The sequence below is a fragment of the Crocodylus siamensis genome, chromosome 9, assembly GCF_052110815.1.
Source record: "Crocodylus siamensis isolate JL-2025a chromosome 9, ASM5211081v1, whole genome shotgun sequence".
In the NCBI taxonomy this organism is placed as follows: domain Eukaryota; kingdom Metazoa; phylum Chordata; order Crocodylia; family Crocodylidae; genus Crocodylus; species Crocodylus siamensis.
The window spans coordinates 44,189,028-44,211,184 of NC_143403.1; the positions used below are offsets into that span (position 1 = coordinate 44,189,028).

At 44.1% G+C, this 22,157-nt stretch overlaps 1 protein-coding gene across 1 annotated transcript in view; it reads left to right on the forward strand.

Annotated features, from left to right (window-relative positions):
* The window catches only part of KCTD19 (potassium channel tetramerization domain containing 19), a 92,048-nt gene that overhangs the window by 31,397 nt on the left and 38,494 nt on the right, over positions 1–22,157 (forward strand). Inside the window, exons 4-7 of the mRNA XM_090063950.1 lie at positions 6,011–6,161; positions 8,333–8,524; positions 12,456–12,578; positions 21,317–21,539. Of these exons, the coding sequence (XP_089920076.1) occupies positions 6,011–6,161; positions 8,333–8,524; positions 12,456–12,578; positions 21,317–21,539 (689 nt within the window). The remainder of the gene's footprint in view (positions 1–6,010; positions 6,162–8,332; positions 8,525–12,455; positions 12,579–21,316; positions 21,540–22,157) is intronic.

The window sequence follows — 22,157 nt, forward strand, 5'->3', positions numbered from 1 at the left end:
AAGCCTCCACAAGTGCAAATGCCTCCTCTCACCTTGGCAAGCTGCATTCTGTTGTCCTTTTAAACGGAGAACATGGTTTCTTGCTGTGGCCTTCAGCCTCTGCAACAGTCTTGCACTTTATATGTGCCTCATACTGTAAGGCTGCATCCACATATGCAGGCACATGGTGCTTGCACCAGCTTAAATAGCACCATGCAAATTTGTGCTGGAGATTTGTGCCTCAGCACATGTGCCTGAACATACACTTTGGTGTCGGGCAAATTGTGCCACTTGAGGCAAACTGACCCTGCCCAGCTCCTGGATCTGAAACCAGGGGAAGCTGGAGGCTGGGTCCAGTACTTGTGCTGGCCCCAGCAGTATAAAAAGCTACCCTGGTGAGCAGTTCAGAGCTACTCGCTCTCAGGGACTTCTGAGGTCTGGCCAATTAACATATGGAGACACCAGGTCCCTGTGCCAGCTGGACTTCTGTAGCAGCCCTAACCTAGAGAGGCCCCTGCACCCTCTACCCACTGCAGCAGTCTGGCAGTGGGGGCTGCTGCCTGGCTGTGACTTGCTCTCACCTGCAACAGCATCCGCCCTGTTGGACCTGCAGCCCCATGTATGCATACCTGCCAGATCTGGGAAGAAACCTCATGGCTCCCTCGGCTCTTGTATGGCCACCGCAGCAGAGCTGCCTGCACCTCTGGGCCAGCTGCCTGTTGGCCATGACTGCACAGTTGGCCTTTGTGTAGCAATGCTGCTGTGTGTGCCCCTGCCCTTCCTTATGGGCAGCTATAGCCTGGAAAATTGGTGGCCTACTTTGAACTGTTGAAGTATGTCTTCCTGGCTCCAAATGGCCCAGAGGTCAGCCACCTCATCTGCCTTCCAGCTGGGTCTCCGGTGCCAGGCCTGGGCAGGCTCCTCTGCCTGGGTCCTGCCACTTCCCTCACTAGCAGGAATCCTGGTGTTTCCTGTTTAAAAATAGCAAATTCTCTGATTAAAAAAATCCCAAATTCACTCATTAAAATACCCAATAATCTGTGTACTTCCATGATTAAAGTGAATCATTGACCACAAGATGAACATGAGCCTGCAATGCGATGCTGCGGCTAGTAAAGCGACCAAAACACTGGCTTGCATCCATAGATGCTTCTCAAGCAAATCCCAGGACGTCATTCTCCCCTTCTACTTGGCCTTGGTGAGGCCGCAGCTGGAGTACTGCGTCCAGTTTTAGGCTCTACAATTCAAAAAGGATTTGGAGAAGCTTGAGAGAATCCAGAGAAGAGCCATGCACATGAACAGAGGTCAGGAAAACAGATCTTACGATGACAGGCTGAGAGCTATGGGGCTCTTTAGGCTGGAAAAGCGTAGGCTCAGGGGTGATCTGATGGCCACCTATAAGTTTATCAGGGATGACCACCAGGATCTGGCGGAACAATCGTTTGCCAGAGCACCCCAAGGGATAACAAGGTCGAATGGTTATAAACTCCTGCAAGACCGTTTCAGGCTGGACATAAGGAAGAATTTCTTTACTGTCCGAGCCCCCAAGGTCTGGAACAGCCTGCCATCGGAGGTGGTTCACGCACCTACATTGAACACCTTCAAGAGCAAATTGGATGCTTATCTTGCTGGGATCCTACGACCCCAGCTGACTTCCTGCCCTTTGGGCAGGGGGCTAGACTCGATCTTCTGAGGTCCCTTCCCGCCCTAATGTCTATGAAATCTGTGAAACATTGCTATATATTCTAATATTATAAAAGTCTTAGTCTGTAATGCTTTATTTGCACTCTGATTGGTTGCCTTGGCAGCCAATCAGAGTGCTCTGGATAGACAGAGACACATGGCGGAGCGCCGCCATGACAGTGGGGACTGAGGGGCTGGAGTGGCGGGGGTGAGACCAGCGGAGCCTTGGAGGCAGAGGGGGATGACAGGAACTGGAGTGCTGCCATGATGGAGGGGATGGAGCAGGGGGGTGGTGAGGCCAGTTGCTCCTTGGAAGTGGCAGGGGCGTGGCGTGCTGGCTGCGTAGTGCTAGCCTCAGCCCACCCCACACAGTGGAGCGCTGCCCTAAGAACAGGGACTGGGGCTGGAGCCGGGGGGTGAGGCCAGCACCACTGGCCTTGCCCTCCCTCCGCTGTGCTTCTTGGAGCCATGGGGTGGAGTGCCGCCCCGCATCCCAACAACAGCTGGCAGGGAGCGGGAGGCAGCAGGGAAGATGGGAGGGAGGAGAGTGGGAAGGGGAGAGGGGGAGACTGGTGGCTGTGCCCTGCCGCAGCCTGCACAGCGGCTGTGACCGCAGTCGCAGGCCCTGGCCCCAGCCCCCTGCCCCACCCCAAAGAGAAGGGGGAAATGGTCGCAGCCCTGGCCCAAAGCGGCCGGGGGGGGGGCATGGGGAAGCAGCCCTGGCCTGAGGCAGGGGGAGGGGGCTGTACACAGGCCTCTGTCCCTGTCTGCCACCTCCCCCATGATTTTTGACGGGTAGTTTGCTAGTATAGAGACAGAGATCAGTCAGGCAATGTTTTATTGATATATTTACAATTGTAAAGTAATTTGGAAGCCTACCAGTGCCCCACCATCATGATAAAATAAATTATACATATCTATGAGATTTGGTGTTTGCTTTTGGTTTTGTTATTATAAAAAATCAGAGCTACCTCTGCCGCCTTCACTAATCAGGATGTGGGGACAGCTGCCCCTGCAGCCACAGCTCCCCCACCCTGTCTGGTAGGTGGATATGCAGGGTGTGAGATGTGGGGTTTGCGGGGGGTGTACAGTGCATGAGTGTCTGTGTGTGGGGGGGATGTGTGGTTTTTGGGTGTGTGAGGTTTGTAGGGGGTTTGTTGGTGGGGGGTGAAAGAGGGCTGCCACATGGCTACCCCCTCACCCCTCCTGCAGCGCACAGCCCCTGGTGCTGGCAGTAGCAGCCAGCTGGGCTGTCGGGGCACTCATGGCCCACTGCAGGCGCAGCCCTGTGGCAACATGGCTCTGTCTGATCCTTGGGAGCTTCACATGGCAAATGGAGTTGGCCTGGCCCACTGGTGTGTACCTCCACACAGGACTGAAATGGCTCCTGTTGGCACCCAGGGCTCCCAGCACTGCACACAGGAGCCTCGCACTATTGGTCTTGGCTGTGTTTCCACATGCTTGACCTGATGGTGCATGGCTCCTATAGGTGGCGGCAGAAGCCATTCTGGTTTCATCCAGAGGTGTGCACCAGTGGGCCAGCTCTGTTCACCATGTACAGCCGCCAAGTCTCAGGTGTCACCATGGGGCTATGCCTGAAGCAGGCCACAAGCACTCTGATGGCCCAACTGGCTGCTGCTGCCAATGCCAGGGGCTGTGCACTGCAGGAATGTGGGGAGTGGTGGGCATGTGGCAGCTCCCTCTCAAACCCCTCATACTCCCTCACAAACCTGACATCCACAAAACTCCCCTCCATCCCCCACAAACCCCACAGTTCCCCTACCCCCACAGTCCTTTCACCCCCATGTTCCTGCTTACCAAAGACAGAGCCTGGATCCCAGCTGCTGCTGGGAGCCTTGCCCTGTTTCTGTTTCCTATAGCACACTGAGGCAGCATACTGGAGCAGCAGAGGCACTCAGGAGGCATAGAGATGCCCTGAGCAGGTGGTAGAGCATCTCCTTGGAGGACCCAACCTCTGGTTGCCTTTGGGCACACTCCAGGAGTGCGCCCTACAGGATGTTTTCTTTTGATACCAGGATTTCCCAGTACCAAATGTATAGCCTGTGCTGCAAATATGCAGTGCAGGGAACATTTTTTTTCATTTGTGGTGTGTCTCTTGCAGCATCTCAAACTGCTTTGAGACACCGCAACAGGCACATGCTTGCTCATCTGGACGCAGCCTAAGTTGCTCTATGCTGGTTTTCCTCAACACATCCAAAGTGACATTGCAGGTGGTGCAGAACAGTCTTCCTCCATCTGTGTGTAAGATCTCTGCAAGATACTGTCTTACATAGTCCGTCTGTTCCCTCCCTCCTTCCCCCTTTCCCGTGCTTCAGGACTTTAGGGCTTCCTGCCCTTTTATCTTCCTGCAGCTCTTTTTTTCCACCCTGTCTTTCAGGAAGCCCACCAAAATTGCAGAGCCTGACATTTTTCATGGAGCCTGCCTGAATCACAATTTCAGTAGGTCCCTACTGATGGGATATGCAAATGTCATTGGCCCAGATGGAGAACAAGAAGGAGACAGCAGTTGGAGCACTCAGCTGGGTGATGAGGTGATCCTGGGTTTCTGTCTCTGGTCCCAGTATTATTTCTTTTTTTATTGAAGGACTATGTAATGTAACAAATATAAATAATCCAGGGAACAGGACCAGAACCGAGAGTTTCACCTTCCAGCAGAGTGCCATAACCAGTAGGCTAAAGAGTTGGGCTCCTTTTTGTCTGTTCCCCTTTCTAAACAAGGACTAAAATGAGTAGGAAAGCCTTGCATTCTTGGCCTCAAATATTAGCATCCACAGTTCATTTAGTCTCAACCCAATCATTTCTTCCGTGTTCTCAATTACTGAATTCCAACCAGCTGCCATAAAGACATCATCATATAGACCCCCATGAATCTCTCAGCCTTTGTGTTGAAAAAGTTTTAAAAAAGACAAAGATTTAAAAATGATGAGTTTCAAAGGGACAGAATATATTTTTAGGTGCCTTCAGATTTTTCATCTTGAGGGAAGGAGCTGTTTACTCCTAATTTGTGTTGGGTTCAAAATTTAACTTTAAAGACACATGTGAAATAAAAATCCCTTTCTGCTCTCCTCCCATGCAGAGATCATGAACTATAATTCAGTCCTCTTCATTGTTCCCTATCTACCTGGAATGGCCATATGGCCCACTTGCATTCACTTTCAATTTGCCTCCAGCTCCCCGACTTCCCTTAAACCTCCTGGGCCTGATCTCTGCCCTGACTCAGTCCCAGGGACAGTACTGCCACTGTGTGACACAAGGTACTGGGCAAGATGGACCTATGGTTTGACCCAGTAAATGGCAGTTCTTATGGTAGCTATTTTGAGTAAAAGCAAACTGCACCAGGCTGAAGTTAGATGTAAAAGAATCATAAGGCTTGTGATAAAAATATGAGAGATGGCTATTCAATGCTGTAATATACACCATACACTCTTAGGCATTAGACCTAAAGCATACAAAATATGTTTTTTGGAACATATGAAGAAGAACAGTCTGAGAAAGAAGCAAACACAGCTTTGAACCAAGTAAGGAACAGAACACTAGCCTGTGTAAAACTCAATATGTAAATGAAAATAGTCTGATTAAAGAAATGGAGCGGTCTTGTGAAAAGAGCAAAGGATTATCAGGATTAGTTGAAAGACAAGAAAAATGCAGTAGGAAGGACAACCTGATAGGTGAAAGAGCAAGACCTTTCAAGAGGGAAAAGGGTTGTTAACAACTGTGGAATGTAGAGAGATTAGCAAGTAGATTATAATGAGCAATAAAATGTCTGTGCTTAGCGCCCAATTTTTGGTGTCCAGTAAATTTACAAATTGTTGTTAACATAATCCCAAGGAGACTTAATATCTGCAATAATAGCTAATGTACAATTCCACATATGAGTTTTACACAGGTTATTGTTGTATCATCACTTAGCCTAGCTGCATCTGTTTCTTTCTCAGAACTGAAGAGTACTTTGTGCTCAACAACGTGTCTAAAATCTCTCCCAATCACACAACTGGTCCAATAAAAGATATCGCTTTTCAAGATATCCTTGTTTTTCATATATTTCCTGGACCATCCTGACTATAGTATCTGTCCAATAAGATTACACATTCATATGACTAATTAGCAGCTATCTGTGCTTCTAAAGGGAATAAAAGCTATTGCTAAATACTTCAAGTTCCATAAAAAGAATCAGGTATTTATTGTACAATATTCTATGGCATTTTTAAAGATGGCAATGGCTATTCATCTTGCATTAGATTGTACCTCATGAGGCTACATCTATGTTTGAATGTCTTATTTGAATAAAATAATACTAAAGTAATTGCTTTTATATATATCTCAACAGACTTTAGACAATTTGAAAGAAGGGAAACATAACTTGCGTGTCCGACCTGCAGATATACCAATAGCTGAAAGAGCATCTATTAATTACTGGAGAACACAAAAATGTATCAGCAAACCATCAGAGTTTCCAATTAAAAATCCAGCATTTACAGGTCTGCACATTTTGTTGCATAGACATTTTATCAAATAAATTTTTAAGGACCTAATGAATCATCTAGTCTATTCTCTATAACAACACAGACCAGAGACCTTCACCCACAGATTCAAGTTTCTAATTTAACAATTTGAATTAGATTACAGGTTTCCCTTGCTTTATGCTGTACATGCATTTCCAGAAAATGGCGCATAACTCGAATTTCCATAAGGGGAACCCACTTTACAATGTAACAAATAGGGATACGTTCCAAGACCGCGACTGTACTGACCCCCAGACCCATTTCTACCACTTTTACAAGATAATTTTGGTACTCACCAACAGTAGACAATACACACAAGCACAGGGTGATGTTGAATGTTACCATAATGGGGATGGCAGCTACAGAAACATGTGTCACAGACAATGAGTGAGGAGCACATATCCACACAGGAGACTATATTTTGGTGCGCATCACTCCCACAATGCACCGCACAAAGCAGCTAACTGTGGGCTTCCACCACACCGATCGCAGAAGAGTGAATTTACCTTGTGTATAACGAATTTTTGGTATAAAAAGGGTCATCGCATAAAAGCAAATTCACACATCCAGAACCTGGATAAAGCGAGGGAAACCTGTATATCTTTTCAATAAAATGTTCAATTTGATTTAAAAACTTGACTTAAAGAATTTGCCTTAGCTACCTTTAGTAATCTGTTCTAACTGTTAATATTTGTAATCTTATTTCTAGTTTAAACTTTGTTGACTTAAGTTTCCAACTGCTGCATCTCGTTATGCCTTTGCCTTCTAGATTTAAGACCCGAAATCTCCCTGTGCAGGTGCTTGTACCCTCATATTAAATGCTTCTTCTCTTAAACTACATAAGAGTGTGCTGCAGTTTAAAATACCTCATCTTAGTCTTGGTTGAAGAGTCTCCTAATTTCAACATCCTTTCTGAATTTTGAAAAATTCAGTATTCCAGTAGAATCTGACCTATGCCATCTACAGGGATAATATCAACTCTGATGTATTCAATGCTCCTTTTTTAATACATCCAAAAAACCCAGCAGAATTTCTTATCACTACTTTGCACTGAGAGTTTATGTTTAGTTGGTTGCCAAAAATGACCTTAAGTCCTTTTCAGAATCACTGTTTTCCAGGAATCAGTGCCCAGTTATGATTATAACCTACATTCTTCGTTCCTGAATATCTTTGCATTTGGCTGTACTGAAGTACATATCGTGTGTATGCCCAGGTTACCAAGTGATTCAGATCAATCTGTAACAATGATGTAGCTTAATCATTGTGTCATGATTGAGAACTTTGTTACCATTGCAGTTTTTTCTGTATTACTAGTAGAATATTGAAAATGTGAATAAAAAACCTACCCCTGCAAGACCGCCCAGTGTATACTTCTTGACAAATTGGTAAATCCCCATTAGCAACTACCTTTTGAAGATGATCAGTTCATCAGTTATCATCCATTTAATGATGTATACTGTGTTTAGAGAGAGGACATAAACTCTTTTGTCTCTTTCATGAAGACCCATTCTTTTCTTATGTGTTCTATTATTCTTTATATGTAAGATAATGATCATTCCGAGTAAATAAAATTGGTCTTTATATTTGAAAAATAAATGGAAATCTTTGGCCCAAGTGAAAAGCATGGGTCAAAGTATGGGCCATTTTGACAGTGAAAGTAATACAAATATACAAGAACAACAGAACAAAATACTTATAAGAAATTGTGTGTAATTATGTACATAGAAACTGAATCATAATATATTCTTTCAGGCGAGAGTCCAGATCTTTTACAACCTCCACTTACATTTTGAACCTTTCATCTGCTGTTCACCTCACACAGTTGTCAATTGTTTTAACTAAAGAAATGGCTTCTGTGAGCTGGCTAGTTTTCCTGCTTAGTAATGGGAAGAAGGGGTTAGCTCAAAGCTGCAACTGGTGAAACTTTCTGCAATGTGAAATTAAGGTTCAATGGACAAAATGGTCAATGATCCATCTTTCCTATTAATAGTAAAGTTGTTTTTGAAATGTCTGATTAAAAGTTATATGTTTTGGTTGACTGGATTTTTATGTAAGTTGGGACAGTTTTAGAGTCATGTTTCTGAAAAGTTAACTGCTAGCTCTATTTTTGTATGTGGGTTGATATCCTCTTATTTTTCCCCTTCCAGGATTACGTGATAAAGCTCCATTAGGGTTAATGGATACTCCATTATTAGACACGGAAGAGGAAGTGCATTACTGTTTTCTGCCACTAGATCTGGTAGAAAAATATCCAACATTAGTCAATGATGATAATTTACTATGGCTCCTTGAGAATGCAGTTCTGATAGAGTGTGAATGCAGTGAGTTCCGCTTTATAGGTAAACTGATCATTATTTAGTTTTTGGAGAAGCCTTGTCACATTGTGGGCACTAACAAAAGAAGTGATAATTATAAGCTACCCCTGTCTTTCAACAAACTCAATTTGTTTCAGTCCTGACCTACTTCTAAGGCATTCTTCACTAAAATTTGACTGTTTGAAATATAGGCCTGTGCGAAGCGGCTAGTATTCACTTCAGATTCAGATTCGGCCAATTTGGGGGACAGTGATTCGATTCGGTGATTCAAATCACTGTCCTGATTCGATTCGGCTGAATCTCCAAATCTATGAATCAGCCAGGTCCATCCACCACCCCTCTCGCAGCCCCAGCAATGGCTGCACCACCCACCCCAGCTCCTGGCTCTTGTTAAAAAAAAAAGCCCTGACTCAGCAGGGCCACCTCTGGCCCTTTAAGAAAAAACAAAACAAAACCTGACAGAACCCCTGGACTCACCACTCCTGCTGGCCAGGGGTGATCCCTGCTGCCCCCCACTGCCCTATGCCATGTGGGGGGCTCTGCATGAGCCCCCAAAGCCCCAAGGCTGCTGCAGGAGTGCTGAGTCCTGGGGCTTTTCTTGGGTTTTTTTTTTCCCTAAAGGGCTGGAGCTGGCCTGGGCAGGGCACCCATGGGGGGGCTAGGGGAGTGAGGGGGGAGTGAGGGGGCTCGTGGCAGAGCCCATGTGGGCAGTGTGGATTGCCCCCCTGCCCAGTAGCACCCGGTGAGTAGGGGCTTTTTTAAAGTACCAAGCTGGGGTGGATGGGACAGCTGTGCTGGGAGCTGGGGGGGGGCAGGGGTCCCCCCATGGTATCCTCCCCCGTCCCCCCCCCCATTCCTAGTACTTACCAGCTCAGAGTCAGCTGAAGCTGCCTGATGCAGCCACAGGGGACTGCCTGAAGATCTTTTCTGAAGATTTGGAGAGCCTTGAATCGATTTGGACCTTTAAATTGGTTCCCCGATTCAATTCAGATTCGGAGATTCGGCCACCGAATTGGGCCAGATCTCCTCTGAATCAAATCACCACCTGAAGCTTCACATAGCCCTATTGATTTTTTATTATTATTATTATTATACCAGTTTCACTTGGGCTAATATAACATGATGTACTGTCAGACATTGTAGGGAATTTGGCTGCTGCCTGGTTTGTTCTTGTCTGGGTCTGTATTGGACTTAGGTGAGATTTAGGTGTCTGTTGGCCCTATACCACGAGGCACAAAACTCAGTAGGTACCTAAGTTCAAGTGATGCTTCATTTTGGACTGCAAAATTTCCTAGAGACTTGCATTTGGGTATGAGGGCATGCTCAGAAGTGATCCAGATTGAGCATCTTGACACCTAACTTGTGCCTAAAGCTCCACTGCAACCTAGTTTGGTGCTTGGGAGCCACCTAAGTCCCAGAGAGAACTAATCTGCAAGGTGTGCTCAGAACATGCCTAACTCTCCTTGGCAGCATTACATTCAGTTCAAAAGGAGTGATGTTGATATTGTTACCCACCATACATCCAATATTCTAGAAATATTCTAGTGGTTAAAGCGGTGACCCAGGAAGCAGGAGACAAGGATTCTAGGCTCTCCATATACCAATGAGATTTAAATTCATATCTGCGTCATATCTGAACTCATATCATTTCCCAGAGGAGGACCCTAATTGCCAGATAATAGAAGGGTCTGCATAAGGGACCTCCTCCATTCCTACAGTTGAAAACGAGCTACTTTTAGGCTAAGAATACAAGAGTCATAGGGCCAGAAGCAGAGCAAGAAAAAGGGAAGATTCTGTAACCAGATAATTTTGGCCTTCCTCTGGGAGGGGAAGACCAGAATTCTGAAATGTAGGTGCCTCAAGACTACTTGGTCTTATGCTTCACCTTGCCAAAGTCCACTCTGGGATGGGATTCTTTTGTGCATCATTTCCTAATTACCTTCATCAATGCATCTGTCCACAACCTCTGGAGCCATGTGCCTTTGACTTCATGTTCTGGTATTAGGGTTTTGGAAAGGTGGCACATAAATCTAATAAACTAAGATTATAGGATCAGGTACTGGATTTTCTGTGGCAGCTTTGCAGTGATTCCAGCAGAATTTGGCTGGGGAGCTAGTGTTGTACACACAGGGGTGTACAGTGTGAATTAAAAACAAGCAGAAATCTTATCGGGATAATGCATAATGCTGAATTCATTGGAACGTAAAACATACAACATAAAAAGAATAAAGCACAGTAAGGTTATCTGCTTCACTCATTCCTATACATATTCATTCATTCATTCATACAAAAGAAACAAGCACACATACAGATAGGCAGTCCTGCAAAAGTTAAGGTGTTACCAAGTTCTAAAGATGCTCAGGTCAGTCTGGTGGCCAGCCAGACTGACCACAAGAAATGGAGTTAGGTCTTGTTGGACGTGCCCAAAATTCCTTATAGGTAGACAGCCACAAAGCCTTTTCTGTGTGTTCATTCTTTATAGCAATAGCTGTCCATACAAGCCTATGAGTTCTGCTGAGTCAGACACGAAGGTCAGCCTCCTTGTCCCATTGGCAGGCTGGGATTGGTAGGATGTGATCTTCTGGCTTTGCCGTCTGCAGTCTTCAGGGGGGTTGTTGCTTGTAGTCTTCAGCCGTCAGGGTGAAGGCATGGTTTAGTATTGGATAATCCTTTACTGCTGACTTAACATCGCTGCAACCTTTTACTGTTAAACCACAGAAGGTTATTTTCACCTGCTGTGAGAGGACTGTCTTCCTTTACATTGTCAGATACATACATCATTTATTCTTTTATTACCTCTTTTCAAACATACAAGACATACCACAGACTTTTACTTTAACATTTTTTTAATACTAAATTTAAGTTCTAAAATCATGAGACCAGCAGGTCAGATATATTTATGCTAAGCAATTTAAAAGAATTTAAAGTAGATGGGAATTTAAAGTAGATGGTTAATTTCATGGTTATTTAATATTTGATACGGAATAATAATGACTGATTAAAATATTATTAAAAATAAATCATAAGATTCATTATAAAAATAGCACTATAAAGCAATTAAAGCAATTATAGCTATTGCAATACAACACTAATCACAAGAATAACACCAGTTTGGTAGAATTTAATAGTGTAGAATTAGTGTAATAGGTCCTAAACCAAGCCCTCCTTATTGAGGATGTAAAGTGTATAGTTGGAACAAAGGGAGCCTAGGAACTGGCCTTATAAATTGGAATCTTGGGAACAACTAAGTAGAAGATGAGCTTTATGCTAGTTTTGCACCCTTCCCCAGCACTCCAGACCTATTGCTAATCCAGATATGCTGGATAAAATGACCTTGTAAAGTCCCTTCCAGCCATACTTTCCTTTGATTCCTATGATTTGGAATATACTATTAAACATACTGGAAGTGTGTACAAATGCACTAATGTGCCAATGCTATGGTGCATTAAGTTTAGTACCTCTAATATGAGGTACTAACTAAATGCACAGTAGCCAGTGCTACTGTGCAGTAGCCTGTTGTCTTAGTGACACTTAATACACAGTAGACTAATTCTACTGAGCTTTAGTGCATTAGCACAGCCTTTGCCATGATGTGCTAATGCACAGTAGAATTAGTCTACTGTGCATTAAGCATCTTGTGTAGATGTGCCACAGAGTATTTAAAATCAAACATCCTTTCATTGTAAATTACAGAGGTGGGATTAGTGGGATGGGTAAATGCATACAGATAGGTGTTTATTGCACCCCAGTTTTCCAAAACCACCTATCACTTAATTTGTTTTCAGGTCTTTATTGTAAAAAACTCGGAATACCTTGATTTACTTAATAGCATAGAAAATAGCAAATGAATATATTACTGTTGAAGAAAAATGATGGAAACCTGTTTTTTTTAGAATAAATACTGGACAGATAAATAGCAAAATTAACCTTCTGGTTTTTATTTTTATTTTTTAAGTTAATTTCCTTCGCTCAGAGAAGATTTTATTGCCAGATAATTTTTCCAACTTTGATGTTCTAGAAGCAGAAGTTGAGACACTGGGAATTCCAGAGCTTACAAATGCAGTACAGATTTACAAGGGTAATTTGATGTATATAATTGTATAGCTTTGTTTTCAATGTACATTATTTTCCTGTTTCCTTTCCTTGTGGGTTGTGGTATTTGAATGATGAAGTGATGAGTTCTGGGCCCAGGCTGTATCCATTTTTTATATAGAATAACAAAGTCCCAAGTGTGTGTGTGCTTATGTTAAGGAAACTTGTGTTTTATATATAATTAAGGACTGAGCACTCTTGCTTCCTGTTTAAAAGGGGTTAAGTTTAATGTTGTGGAGTCTTTAAGCTAGCACAGAATGAGTCTTGCTTGATGAAACAGTCATGCATAACAACCAGCTTCAACTTATCTCAAAGGCTAAGAAATCTTGAGGCAGGAAAGTTTTCCACATACTTATCACTGGACCCATTATATCGATTATCTCCTTGGTGAAGCAAAAATACAAGGTAAGTCATTTATCCATCAATACCCACTGAGAAGCATTACCTCCCTTTTTGAGTAATTCATTTAGTTACTTTTTTCCATACTTTTAGCTTTCACATTTATGGCTCTGAGCAGGGGGCTGGAGTGGTGCAGGTGCGAAGGCATGCAGTTGACAGCCCAGAGGTGCATGTCTGCGGTCATAGCAGTAGTGCTCATGGTGCAGATCTGTCAGATTCCAAAGAAGCTGTAAATTTTGCTAAATAACTTGTCACAAGGACATGAAAAAGGAAAGAAAGGCTCTGAGCACCTCTGCCCTGACCCACATCTTAGGTCCTAACTTTTATTAGAACCCTTTTTGCTTCCCTCTTGTCTCTGTATTCTCATCTTCTGCATTGGCTTACATAGCTTACATTCTGATGCCAAGTGCAGGGGCCTACTTCCCCATCCTAGTGTGGCAGGTTCTCTCTCTTCATTTAAATCTCTTCTTTAAACAACCCTTTTTGAGTTTCTCCTACAAAGGCTAAGCTACATTTGTGGAAAGCCCCCCTCAGCAGAGTCAGTTTGTTTAAGAGCAAAGACATATAGACACCAATCTGTTACTCTTCTTGTACATCTTTTCTTACCTGAGACTGCTGTTAAGAATGTGAGTTCTTCAGAGAATAAGATGCCTTTTACTTTTGTGTTTTGTTTCCCATTTTCATGCTTTGTGTTTTATATCTTACCTTATCATTGAAACTATTAGTACTGAAGAGCTATATCAGTGGTTCTCAACCTTTTTGGAAATGAGACACCCATCGTGGGACCAGGACACCCCTCCATAAGTTTTGTGAATTGAGTAGCAGCCAATTTCAAAAACAAATGTATAGATGACAGTGCTTACTTCCTTGCAGGAGGGCCCTGGCAGTAGGGGTGGAAGATGACCCATGCAGAGACAAGCCTGAGCCTGGCTTATCTACTTAGTTTATCTGTAACTATGCATGGAGACTGCTCCCTGCAATCACAGAGTCAGGGACCAGGAGGTGCCTGCTGTCAGAGTAGGGGGACATGGTCCCAGCTCAGGCTCCATAATCAGAGCCTGCCTTAGTAGTGGGCAGCTTCCAGGGGCAGGGAGCAATCCCCTAGTCCCTGATTTGATCTTGGAGCCGGGGCCAGCAGCTGCCTCCTGAAGTGGCTGCAGACATTGTCCCAACCAGGCTCCATGATCAGAACAGGGATTTGGCAACAGGCAGATGCCTGGGGCAGGGGTGTGGGGTGAGAGGCAGCTGCCCTGGAGGCGGGACATCTCCCCCCACCCCCTGGAGCCCAGGCTTGATACCAGTGCCCCCTGCCAGTCCAGAGCTGGCACCCATGGAAGCCTAGAGCTTCCCCTGGCTGCTATATAATAACAGAGCAGGGCAGGAGTATCCCTACCCTGAACTCCTGTTGGAAGCAAACATTTTCTCCTGATGGGTGCACATGTAGATGCACCCAGCAGAAGTACAAATTATCAGTCTTTTAATTTTATATAATTAGTAAGAACATTTTTAGTGCTGGAGCAAGTGACTTAAATTCTTCAGGCATAGCTTACAAATTCTGTTCTAAAGCAAGCCAAACAACTCTATTCCAAGACAGTTATTCTCTATGCAGAAAGCATGCTGGAGTTTAGATGCTACCAAAGTAGACTAGCTCCTGCTTCAGGAGCATTGAAGACTTGGCACTGAAGCTGGTGTTGGCCCTAATTCTGTAAAGAATTACAAATGTACTTAATTTTATTCATGGTGGGTGCATCAAGATAAAATGTAAAGTGTTTGTTGTGGGAGACTCCATCCTGAGGGGGACTGAGGGAGTAATCTGCCGCCCCGACCCCTTAACCCAGGAAGTCTGCTGCTTCCCAGGGGCCCGCATCCGAGACATTCCGGAGAAAATCCCTAAGCTTCTCCGGCCCACAGACCACTATCCCATGCTCCTTATTCATGTGGGCACCAATGACATGGCTCGGAGTGCTCCCAGCTGGGTCATGAGGCACTACAGGGATTTGGGAGTGGGGCCAAAGGGTCTGGGGGCACAGGTGGTGTTCTCTTTGATCCTCCCAGTCTCGGGGTATGGGCTGAGGAAAGAGAGGAGGATCCAGGTAATTAACCAAAGACTGCGACACTGGTGTCACCAGGAAGGCTTTGGCTTTCATGACAACAGCCCACTCTTTACAGGAGGGATTGAGTAGATAAAAGGGGTGGCGGGGGTTAAGGAAAGCTACGCGTCCCTGCAAGCTGATGTTGGCATCCAGGGTGGATGACTGGAGACCCTCTGAGTTAAAATCCATGGGGAATATGGCACAGGGGACACAATGGTGGTAGTCTACTACAGACCTCCCACCCAAAGTCAAGAACTTGACCAGGAGTTCGCCCGGGAACTGGCTGAGGCTGCACGCTCCAGGACCATGGTTGTTATGGATGACTTCAATTACCCGGACATCTTGTGGGAGGATCACTCAGCAAAATCCAAGCAGTCACAAAGCTTCCTCTCACGTGTGGATGACATCTACCTGACTCAAGAAGTCTATGGGCCAATGAGAGGTAAAGAGCTGCTCAACCTGGTACTGGCTACTGGGGATGACCTAATCGGCGACCTAATGATCAATGGGAAGCTGGGTGACAGCAATCACGAGCTGATCACCTTCACCATCTGCAATAAAGCTGCCAAGTCAGCAACACGGAAGTCCTTGACTTCATTAAAGCCGACTTTGACAAGCTCAGGAGGCTTGTCAGTCAGGTCCTAAGGGACCATGACCCCAGGGAGAGTGGTTGCTCCTCAAGGGAGCAATCCTCAATGCACAAGCTAATTCTATTCCATCTCAGAGGAAAGACAGTAAGAGGGCATAGCCCTGGCCTTCCAGGGATCTAGCAGACCTCCTGAGGCTAAAAAGAAAGGCCTACAAAGGATGGAGGATGGGATTCACCTCCAAGGAGGAATATTCTGCACTGGTCCGGTTCTTCAGGGAGCAAACCAGGAAAGCCAAGGCTGCAACTGAACTCCAACTAGCTTCAAGCATCAAGGACAACAAAAAGTCCTTTTACAGATATGTGGGGAGCCGGAGGAAAAGCAAGGGCAACATTGGACCCCTGCTGAACCAGATGGGACCACTGACAACTGACGCCCAGGAAAAAGCCAACCTATTAAATGGGTACTTTGCGTCGGTCTTTCATCAGTCCCATGGGACCCCCATGCCCACCACGGGACATGGAGGTCTGGGTGAGGGAGATCCCCTGCCTTCCATTAATGTTGACCTCATGAAGGAACACCTTGAGAGGCTCGATACCTTCAAGTCAGCTGGCCCTGACAATTTACACCCCAGGGTACTGAAGGAGCTGGCGAGCATCATAGCCCAGCCTCTGGCATGGATCTTTGAAAACTCCTGGTGCTCTGGTGTAGTGCCCGAAGACTGGAAGAAGGCCAGTGTGGTGCCGATCTTCAAGAAAGGGAGGAAAGTGGATCTGGCTAACTATAGGCCCATCAGCCTGACTTCTATTCCAGGGAAGGCCTTAGAAAAGTCTATTAAAGAGGCCATCCTTAATGGACTGGTTGACGCCAACATCCTGAGGGATAGCCAGCATGGGTTTGTTGTGGGTAGGTCTTGCTTGACCAATCTCATTTCCTTTTATGACCAGGTGACCTATCATCTGGACAAGGGAGAAGAGATTGATGTCATATATCTTGACTTCAAAAAAGCCTTTGATCTGGTATCCCATGATCACCTCTTGACGAAACTGGCCAATTGTGGCCTTGGGTCCACCATGATCCGCTGGCTGGGAAATTGGCTCCGTGGTCAGACCCAGAGGGTAGTAATTGATGGAAGTCAATCATCATGGTGTCCTGTAACCAGTGGGGTCCCCCAAGGCTCTGTCCTTGGACCCATATTGTTCAACATCTTCATTACTGATGTGGACATTGGAGTTAGAAGTGGATTGGCCAAGTTCGCCGATGACACCAAACTCTGGGGCAAAGCACTACCATCAGGCTGGGGAAAGGGGCTTAGTTCCCCCATCCCCCGAGCTATGATCAGGCTGGGGAAAGGAACTCAGCCCAGCTGAGCTGATTTCCCCTCCCCAGCCTGATCATAGCACTGGGGAAGGGAACTCAGCTCAACTGGACTGAATTCTTTTTCCCAGCCCAATTGTAGTGCTGGGGAGAGGAAGTCAGCCCAGCTGGGCTGAGTTGCCTTCCCCAGCCTGATTGTAGTGCCAGGGAGGGGAACCCAGCTCAGCTTGATCGCAGTGCTGGGGAGGGGAACTGAGCGTGGGCTCAGTTCTCTTCCCCTGTGCTGCGATCAGCTTCCTGCAGCCTTATCATGGGAAGCGGGGAGAGCCAGGGCTGTGCTCCCTGCCAGGCTGAGCCACATGGGGCTGCGGAGCTGCTGGGAGTACAGCCTGGTTCTCTCCTGTCTCCTGCCATCTGGCTGCTGACTGCTTCAAAACTTAAAACATCTCAAAAGTTTCAAAATATTTTGACTTGTCTTGTTTTATTTTGAGGCTGTTTCAAAGACCTTTGTTTCAATTGAATTTCACTGTTTTGAGCTCAACATGAGTTGAAACAGTGTAGAAATAAAACAAAGGGCAAAATTTCACACAGCCCTAGTTTACATGGGTTCATTCATAACACATATGTTTAAACATATGAATGTATTTGTGCAGGATTTAGCTACTAGCTTGTAGCCAAGCAGTTTAATTTTGCATTTAAAATGTCAATAATTTTATGGAATAACATTTTTGCAAAGAGCTACTTATAATTTTGAAAGTGAACAGAGTAATGATTAGGTACCAGACAGTTTGCTGAGTCACTAATAACAGGATGAAACAAACCATGTAAATACATTTTAAAGACATATGTAAGAGACATACCATTTTAATCTGAATATTTAGCCAGAATTTGGATACTACTTTCTCATTTGCTTTTCCTTCTGGCAGGACTTAATGAAACAAGTCTTGCTTTGGGGGTGCCTGTTCTAGAAAAAATACTGTTCCTTTGTTTGCAGATTTGACTTCAGTATATATACATATATATAATATCCAGCTTTGTTGTTTCCAAGTTTTTGTTTGTTTAGGAGGATGCCCCATGATTATTTTAGTGTTCTGGGTAGAGGTATTTTGAGTATGCAATATAGATTTTCAGTAACAATCTTAGTGAAAGAATTAGATGTGTACTTATGAAACTTGTGACCTGAAGAAGACTGTCTTGCATTCAAAAGCTTGTCTAACTCTATCCCATGTATGCAGTTGGTCCAATATGAAATATCACCCTAAGAAACCCTTGCCGCTATGGAATTTGTGGAAGACATGAAGACGAAAGGTGTTACCAATATAGAGAAAGGTCATATTGCAGGAAGGTTTCGATAACATTGTTGAATGGTGTAATAAAAACATTACATTTAAAGTATTTAAACATTAAGTGCAAAGCTATACAAAAAACTAGAACTCTTGGTTCCAAAATGATGCCTTTTATTAGACCAACTGGAAAATGGCAAGAAAATTGTCCTTATCTGCAGGCTTTCAGGATCAAAGTCCCTTTGTCAGGCTCTGGGAAAAGTGTAGATGGTACAAGATGGTAAAAAGTCCCTAGGTAGGGAAAAAAGTTAATTTTTGCACAAAGGGAGCTGAAGATGGAAGTCTGTCCCTCTGGGTCCATGAGTGTCTTTGTGAGCTGTGTTGAGTAGCTCTTTGATGTGTTGATCAGGTGGAATTCCTTCCCTGGAGGTGTCAGATGGCAGGCAGGGAGGCCAAAAAAACTTCCTTGTTGTTCTGCAATGAAGTTTAAAATCCAAAAAAAGTGTAAAGCCATGCACTTAGGACAGATTAATAAGGCTTGTCGGAGGTTTTTTTCCTTCTTCTGTAGCAAGGCATGAACTCCATTTCCTAACGTTCTAGGATTACTTGAGCATATTTTACCTTAAAAAATCCCTTTTGCTGCAGTGATGTAGGCACTTGTGGTACCCTTGGCTCTCTCCTTTTGGTGGACTGTAGTGGTTTATTCTTACTACTACTACAATTACTATTGTGGTAATTGGCTGTGTGGTTATGGTGCATGATTATCTCAGCTGGATTGTCTTGTGGACATTCTTAGACAAATGGTTCCTATAAATCCCAAGGACAGGACTTGGTGGTTGGGGAGATCCTTTCCAGTTCTTACACTGCAGTTATACCAAAGTATCTGTAGTGCTTTTAACATGTATTCAAAATTAATATTTTGAACCCAGGGGATCACTCAATGATTTATATGAATGCCGAGACAAGTGGAAACTTCACTATAAATTTTTGTTTTTCTTATATACCACATGCCCCCAAACAAGACTCACCTTGTTTTTGGGAAGGTAGAATAAAGAAAAAAAAGATTTTTCCAGGGTTATGGCTCCACAGAGTAAGGGCAGAGCCCAGTTTTCAGATCACAAACCCTCCCTCTCATGCTAAACCCAAGAGCTGAAACCCTAGCTGCTGCTCAAGACTGGTCTATATGCGTGGATCTATGATTATGAAAAGAGCTAAAAACAGTCTGGAAGGCTGTAAAGTAGGAGAAGATGGATGAGGGGTATGGATATATGAACACATGGAGCCCTTTCAAAAGGGTAACTTCTCAAAATGGCCACAACTGGTATGTTTTAATTGTTATGTGTGATTATCATAGAATGAGTGTTATGTGTGATCATCACGGAATGAGAATCATAGAGGAACAGGTTCTCTAACCCTAGCCCTAACCCTTTAGTAGAACTACACAGTCAACCCTGTTACAACACAAGACAACACCCTAACCTGCCACAGGTAAAGCTAGGAGACCATGACAGCCAACATCCTGCTTGTGTAAAAAGTTAATATACACTTAAAAGATCCCAGGTAGATGATCACACCTCCTGCTACTGAAGAAGGCAAACGTCCCTACAGTCCATACGAATCTGACCATGGGGTAAAATTCCTTCCTGACTCTAAATATGGAAGTTGGTCTGACATTGGGCAGAGGGGCAAGACCCTCTGGCTTTAAGTCCCAGCAGAACCATTGGCATACCCTAGTCAAAATCCCCAGTCTTGGCTGCAACCAATGCCTAACACCTCTGAGGAAGGCTTAAAGAAAAAAAAAACCATGGCACATGTAGCAGAAGCACATGTGTGAGGGGAATTCCCTCCTGGTCCCATGCAGCAACCAGCAAAGCCCAAAAGTGTGGGAAATACACGTGGTAGGACATAGGCATATGCTTAGATCATCTCCAGACAGCAGCTGTCCAAACTCTTCTTGAACACCTCCAGTGATGGAGAGTTCAACATTTCCCCTAGGCAGTCTATTCCAATGCCTCACTATTCTAACAGTGAAATTTCCTGGATATCCAATCTAAACCTACTTTGCTGCAACTTCAAGCCATTGCTCCATATCCTCCTCTCTGCAACAAAAGAGAAAAAACATTATCTCTCCTTATGGCACCCCTTTAGGTATTTGAAGACTGCTATCATGTCCCCTCTTACTTGAGATTTCTGCAAGCTGAACATGCCTAGCTCCTTCAGCCTCCTATGATTTACTTTCCAAGCCTTTATCTTCTTTGTTGTTCCCCCTCTGAATCCTCTTTTCCATTCTTTTTTAAAATGTGGAGCCCAAAATTACACACACTACTCTAAGTGGGGCCTAACAAGTGTTTAGTGAGGCACTATCACCTTCCATGTCTTGCACCTAATGTTTCTGTTGATTCATCCCAAAACTGCATTTGCCTTTTGTGCAGCTACATCACACTGCAACCTCATATTGAGTCTGTGATCTACCAAGACTCTCAGATCCTTCTTAGTTCTGCCATCCAGCCAGCTGTCATGTATTTTGTATTTGTATTTTTGACTATTCTTCCCAAAGTGTAAAACCTTCCATTTGTCAGCATTGAACTTCATCTTGTTAGCTTTAGCCCAGCTTTCCAATCTGTTGAGATCCTTCCGAATTGTGTTCCCATCCTCCAACATGTTCACAGTCCTTCTCAGTTTTGTGTCATCTGCAGACTTGCTCAAGAAGTATTCTATGTCAGCATCCATATCATTAATAAGCATGTTGAACAGCACTGTGCCCAGGACAGACCCTAGTGGGATTCCACTCAAAACCTCCTGCCATTCTGACATGGACCTGTTAATAATTACCCTTTGCTTGTGGCTATTGAGTCTGTTGTCTATTCACCTTACAGTAGTTTTATCCAGCCCATATTTCTCCAATATGTATATGAGAAGGTTATGTAGGACCCTGATTTGGGGTGGAGGTGCACTGAAATTTGGGGAAAAGGTTTGAGTGGTATGCTAGTAAATATATTTTGCTTGTTCTGTCTTGATGCATGTCTGCATTTCCTTTTCACATAGGTGGTGATTCTATCTTGATATCTAATATTGAAGATCCCGTGAAAGGCATAGTAAACAAGATACTAGAAGTTCAGAAAACAGCAAGACCCCCTTTGTATGTCATGGCACTTGATCTCTTAGTAAAATACCCTGATTCAGCACTTGGACAGCTCCATATAGAAAGTACTTTGGACAGAAACAGACTGTACATCTCTGGGAATGGAGTCCTCTTTCAGCATGTCAGGTGTGTCTTTTTATAAAAGACACGTTGAATACATGCAGTGGATTACTTTTTATTGGTGTGTTTCTCAGCCAGACTGGATTGTCAGTTTGAAAAGAGTAATCCTTCGAAATTTTATCTTAGTTTGTGTTCCTAAAATATTACTTCTGACTGATCTCCAGGATTGGGAACCAGCATAAGAAGTTTCAAAATGAAGAGATGATGATTATTACCATAAATATGAATTCTTTCAGTTGACCAACATGGGGCATAAAATTATTTCATATTGCATGAATTTTATTCAATAAAACAGAGTATAATAAGAGTAAGCCTATAAACTTGTTGCATCAAAAATTGATCTGGACTAGTAGCAGAGCTGATATCTTTTATTAGACCAACAAGATTTTTGCAAAAAATGTCTTTAACTGCAAGCTTTTGGGCACAAACACCTTTCATCAGGCATTGGAGAAAAGATTGTAAAAGTTCTCCTGAGTAGAAATGAAAGTTTATATTTCATAGGATTTCACAGAAGAGTCAGTAGATGGAAAATTCCTCTGTGCAGTATGTTCATAGCTGGTAAGGAGTCTCTCACCATTTGTGAGGTTCTGTGATGACACAAGTTACCTTGAAACAAAAGCAGGA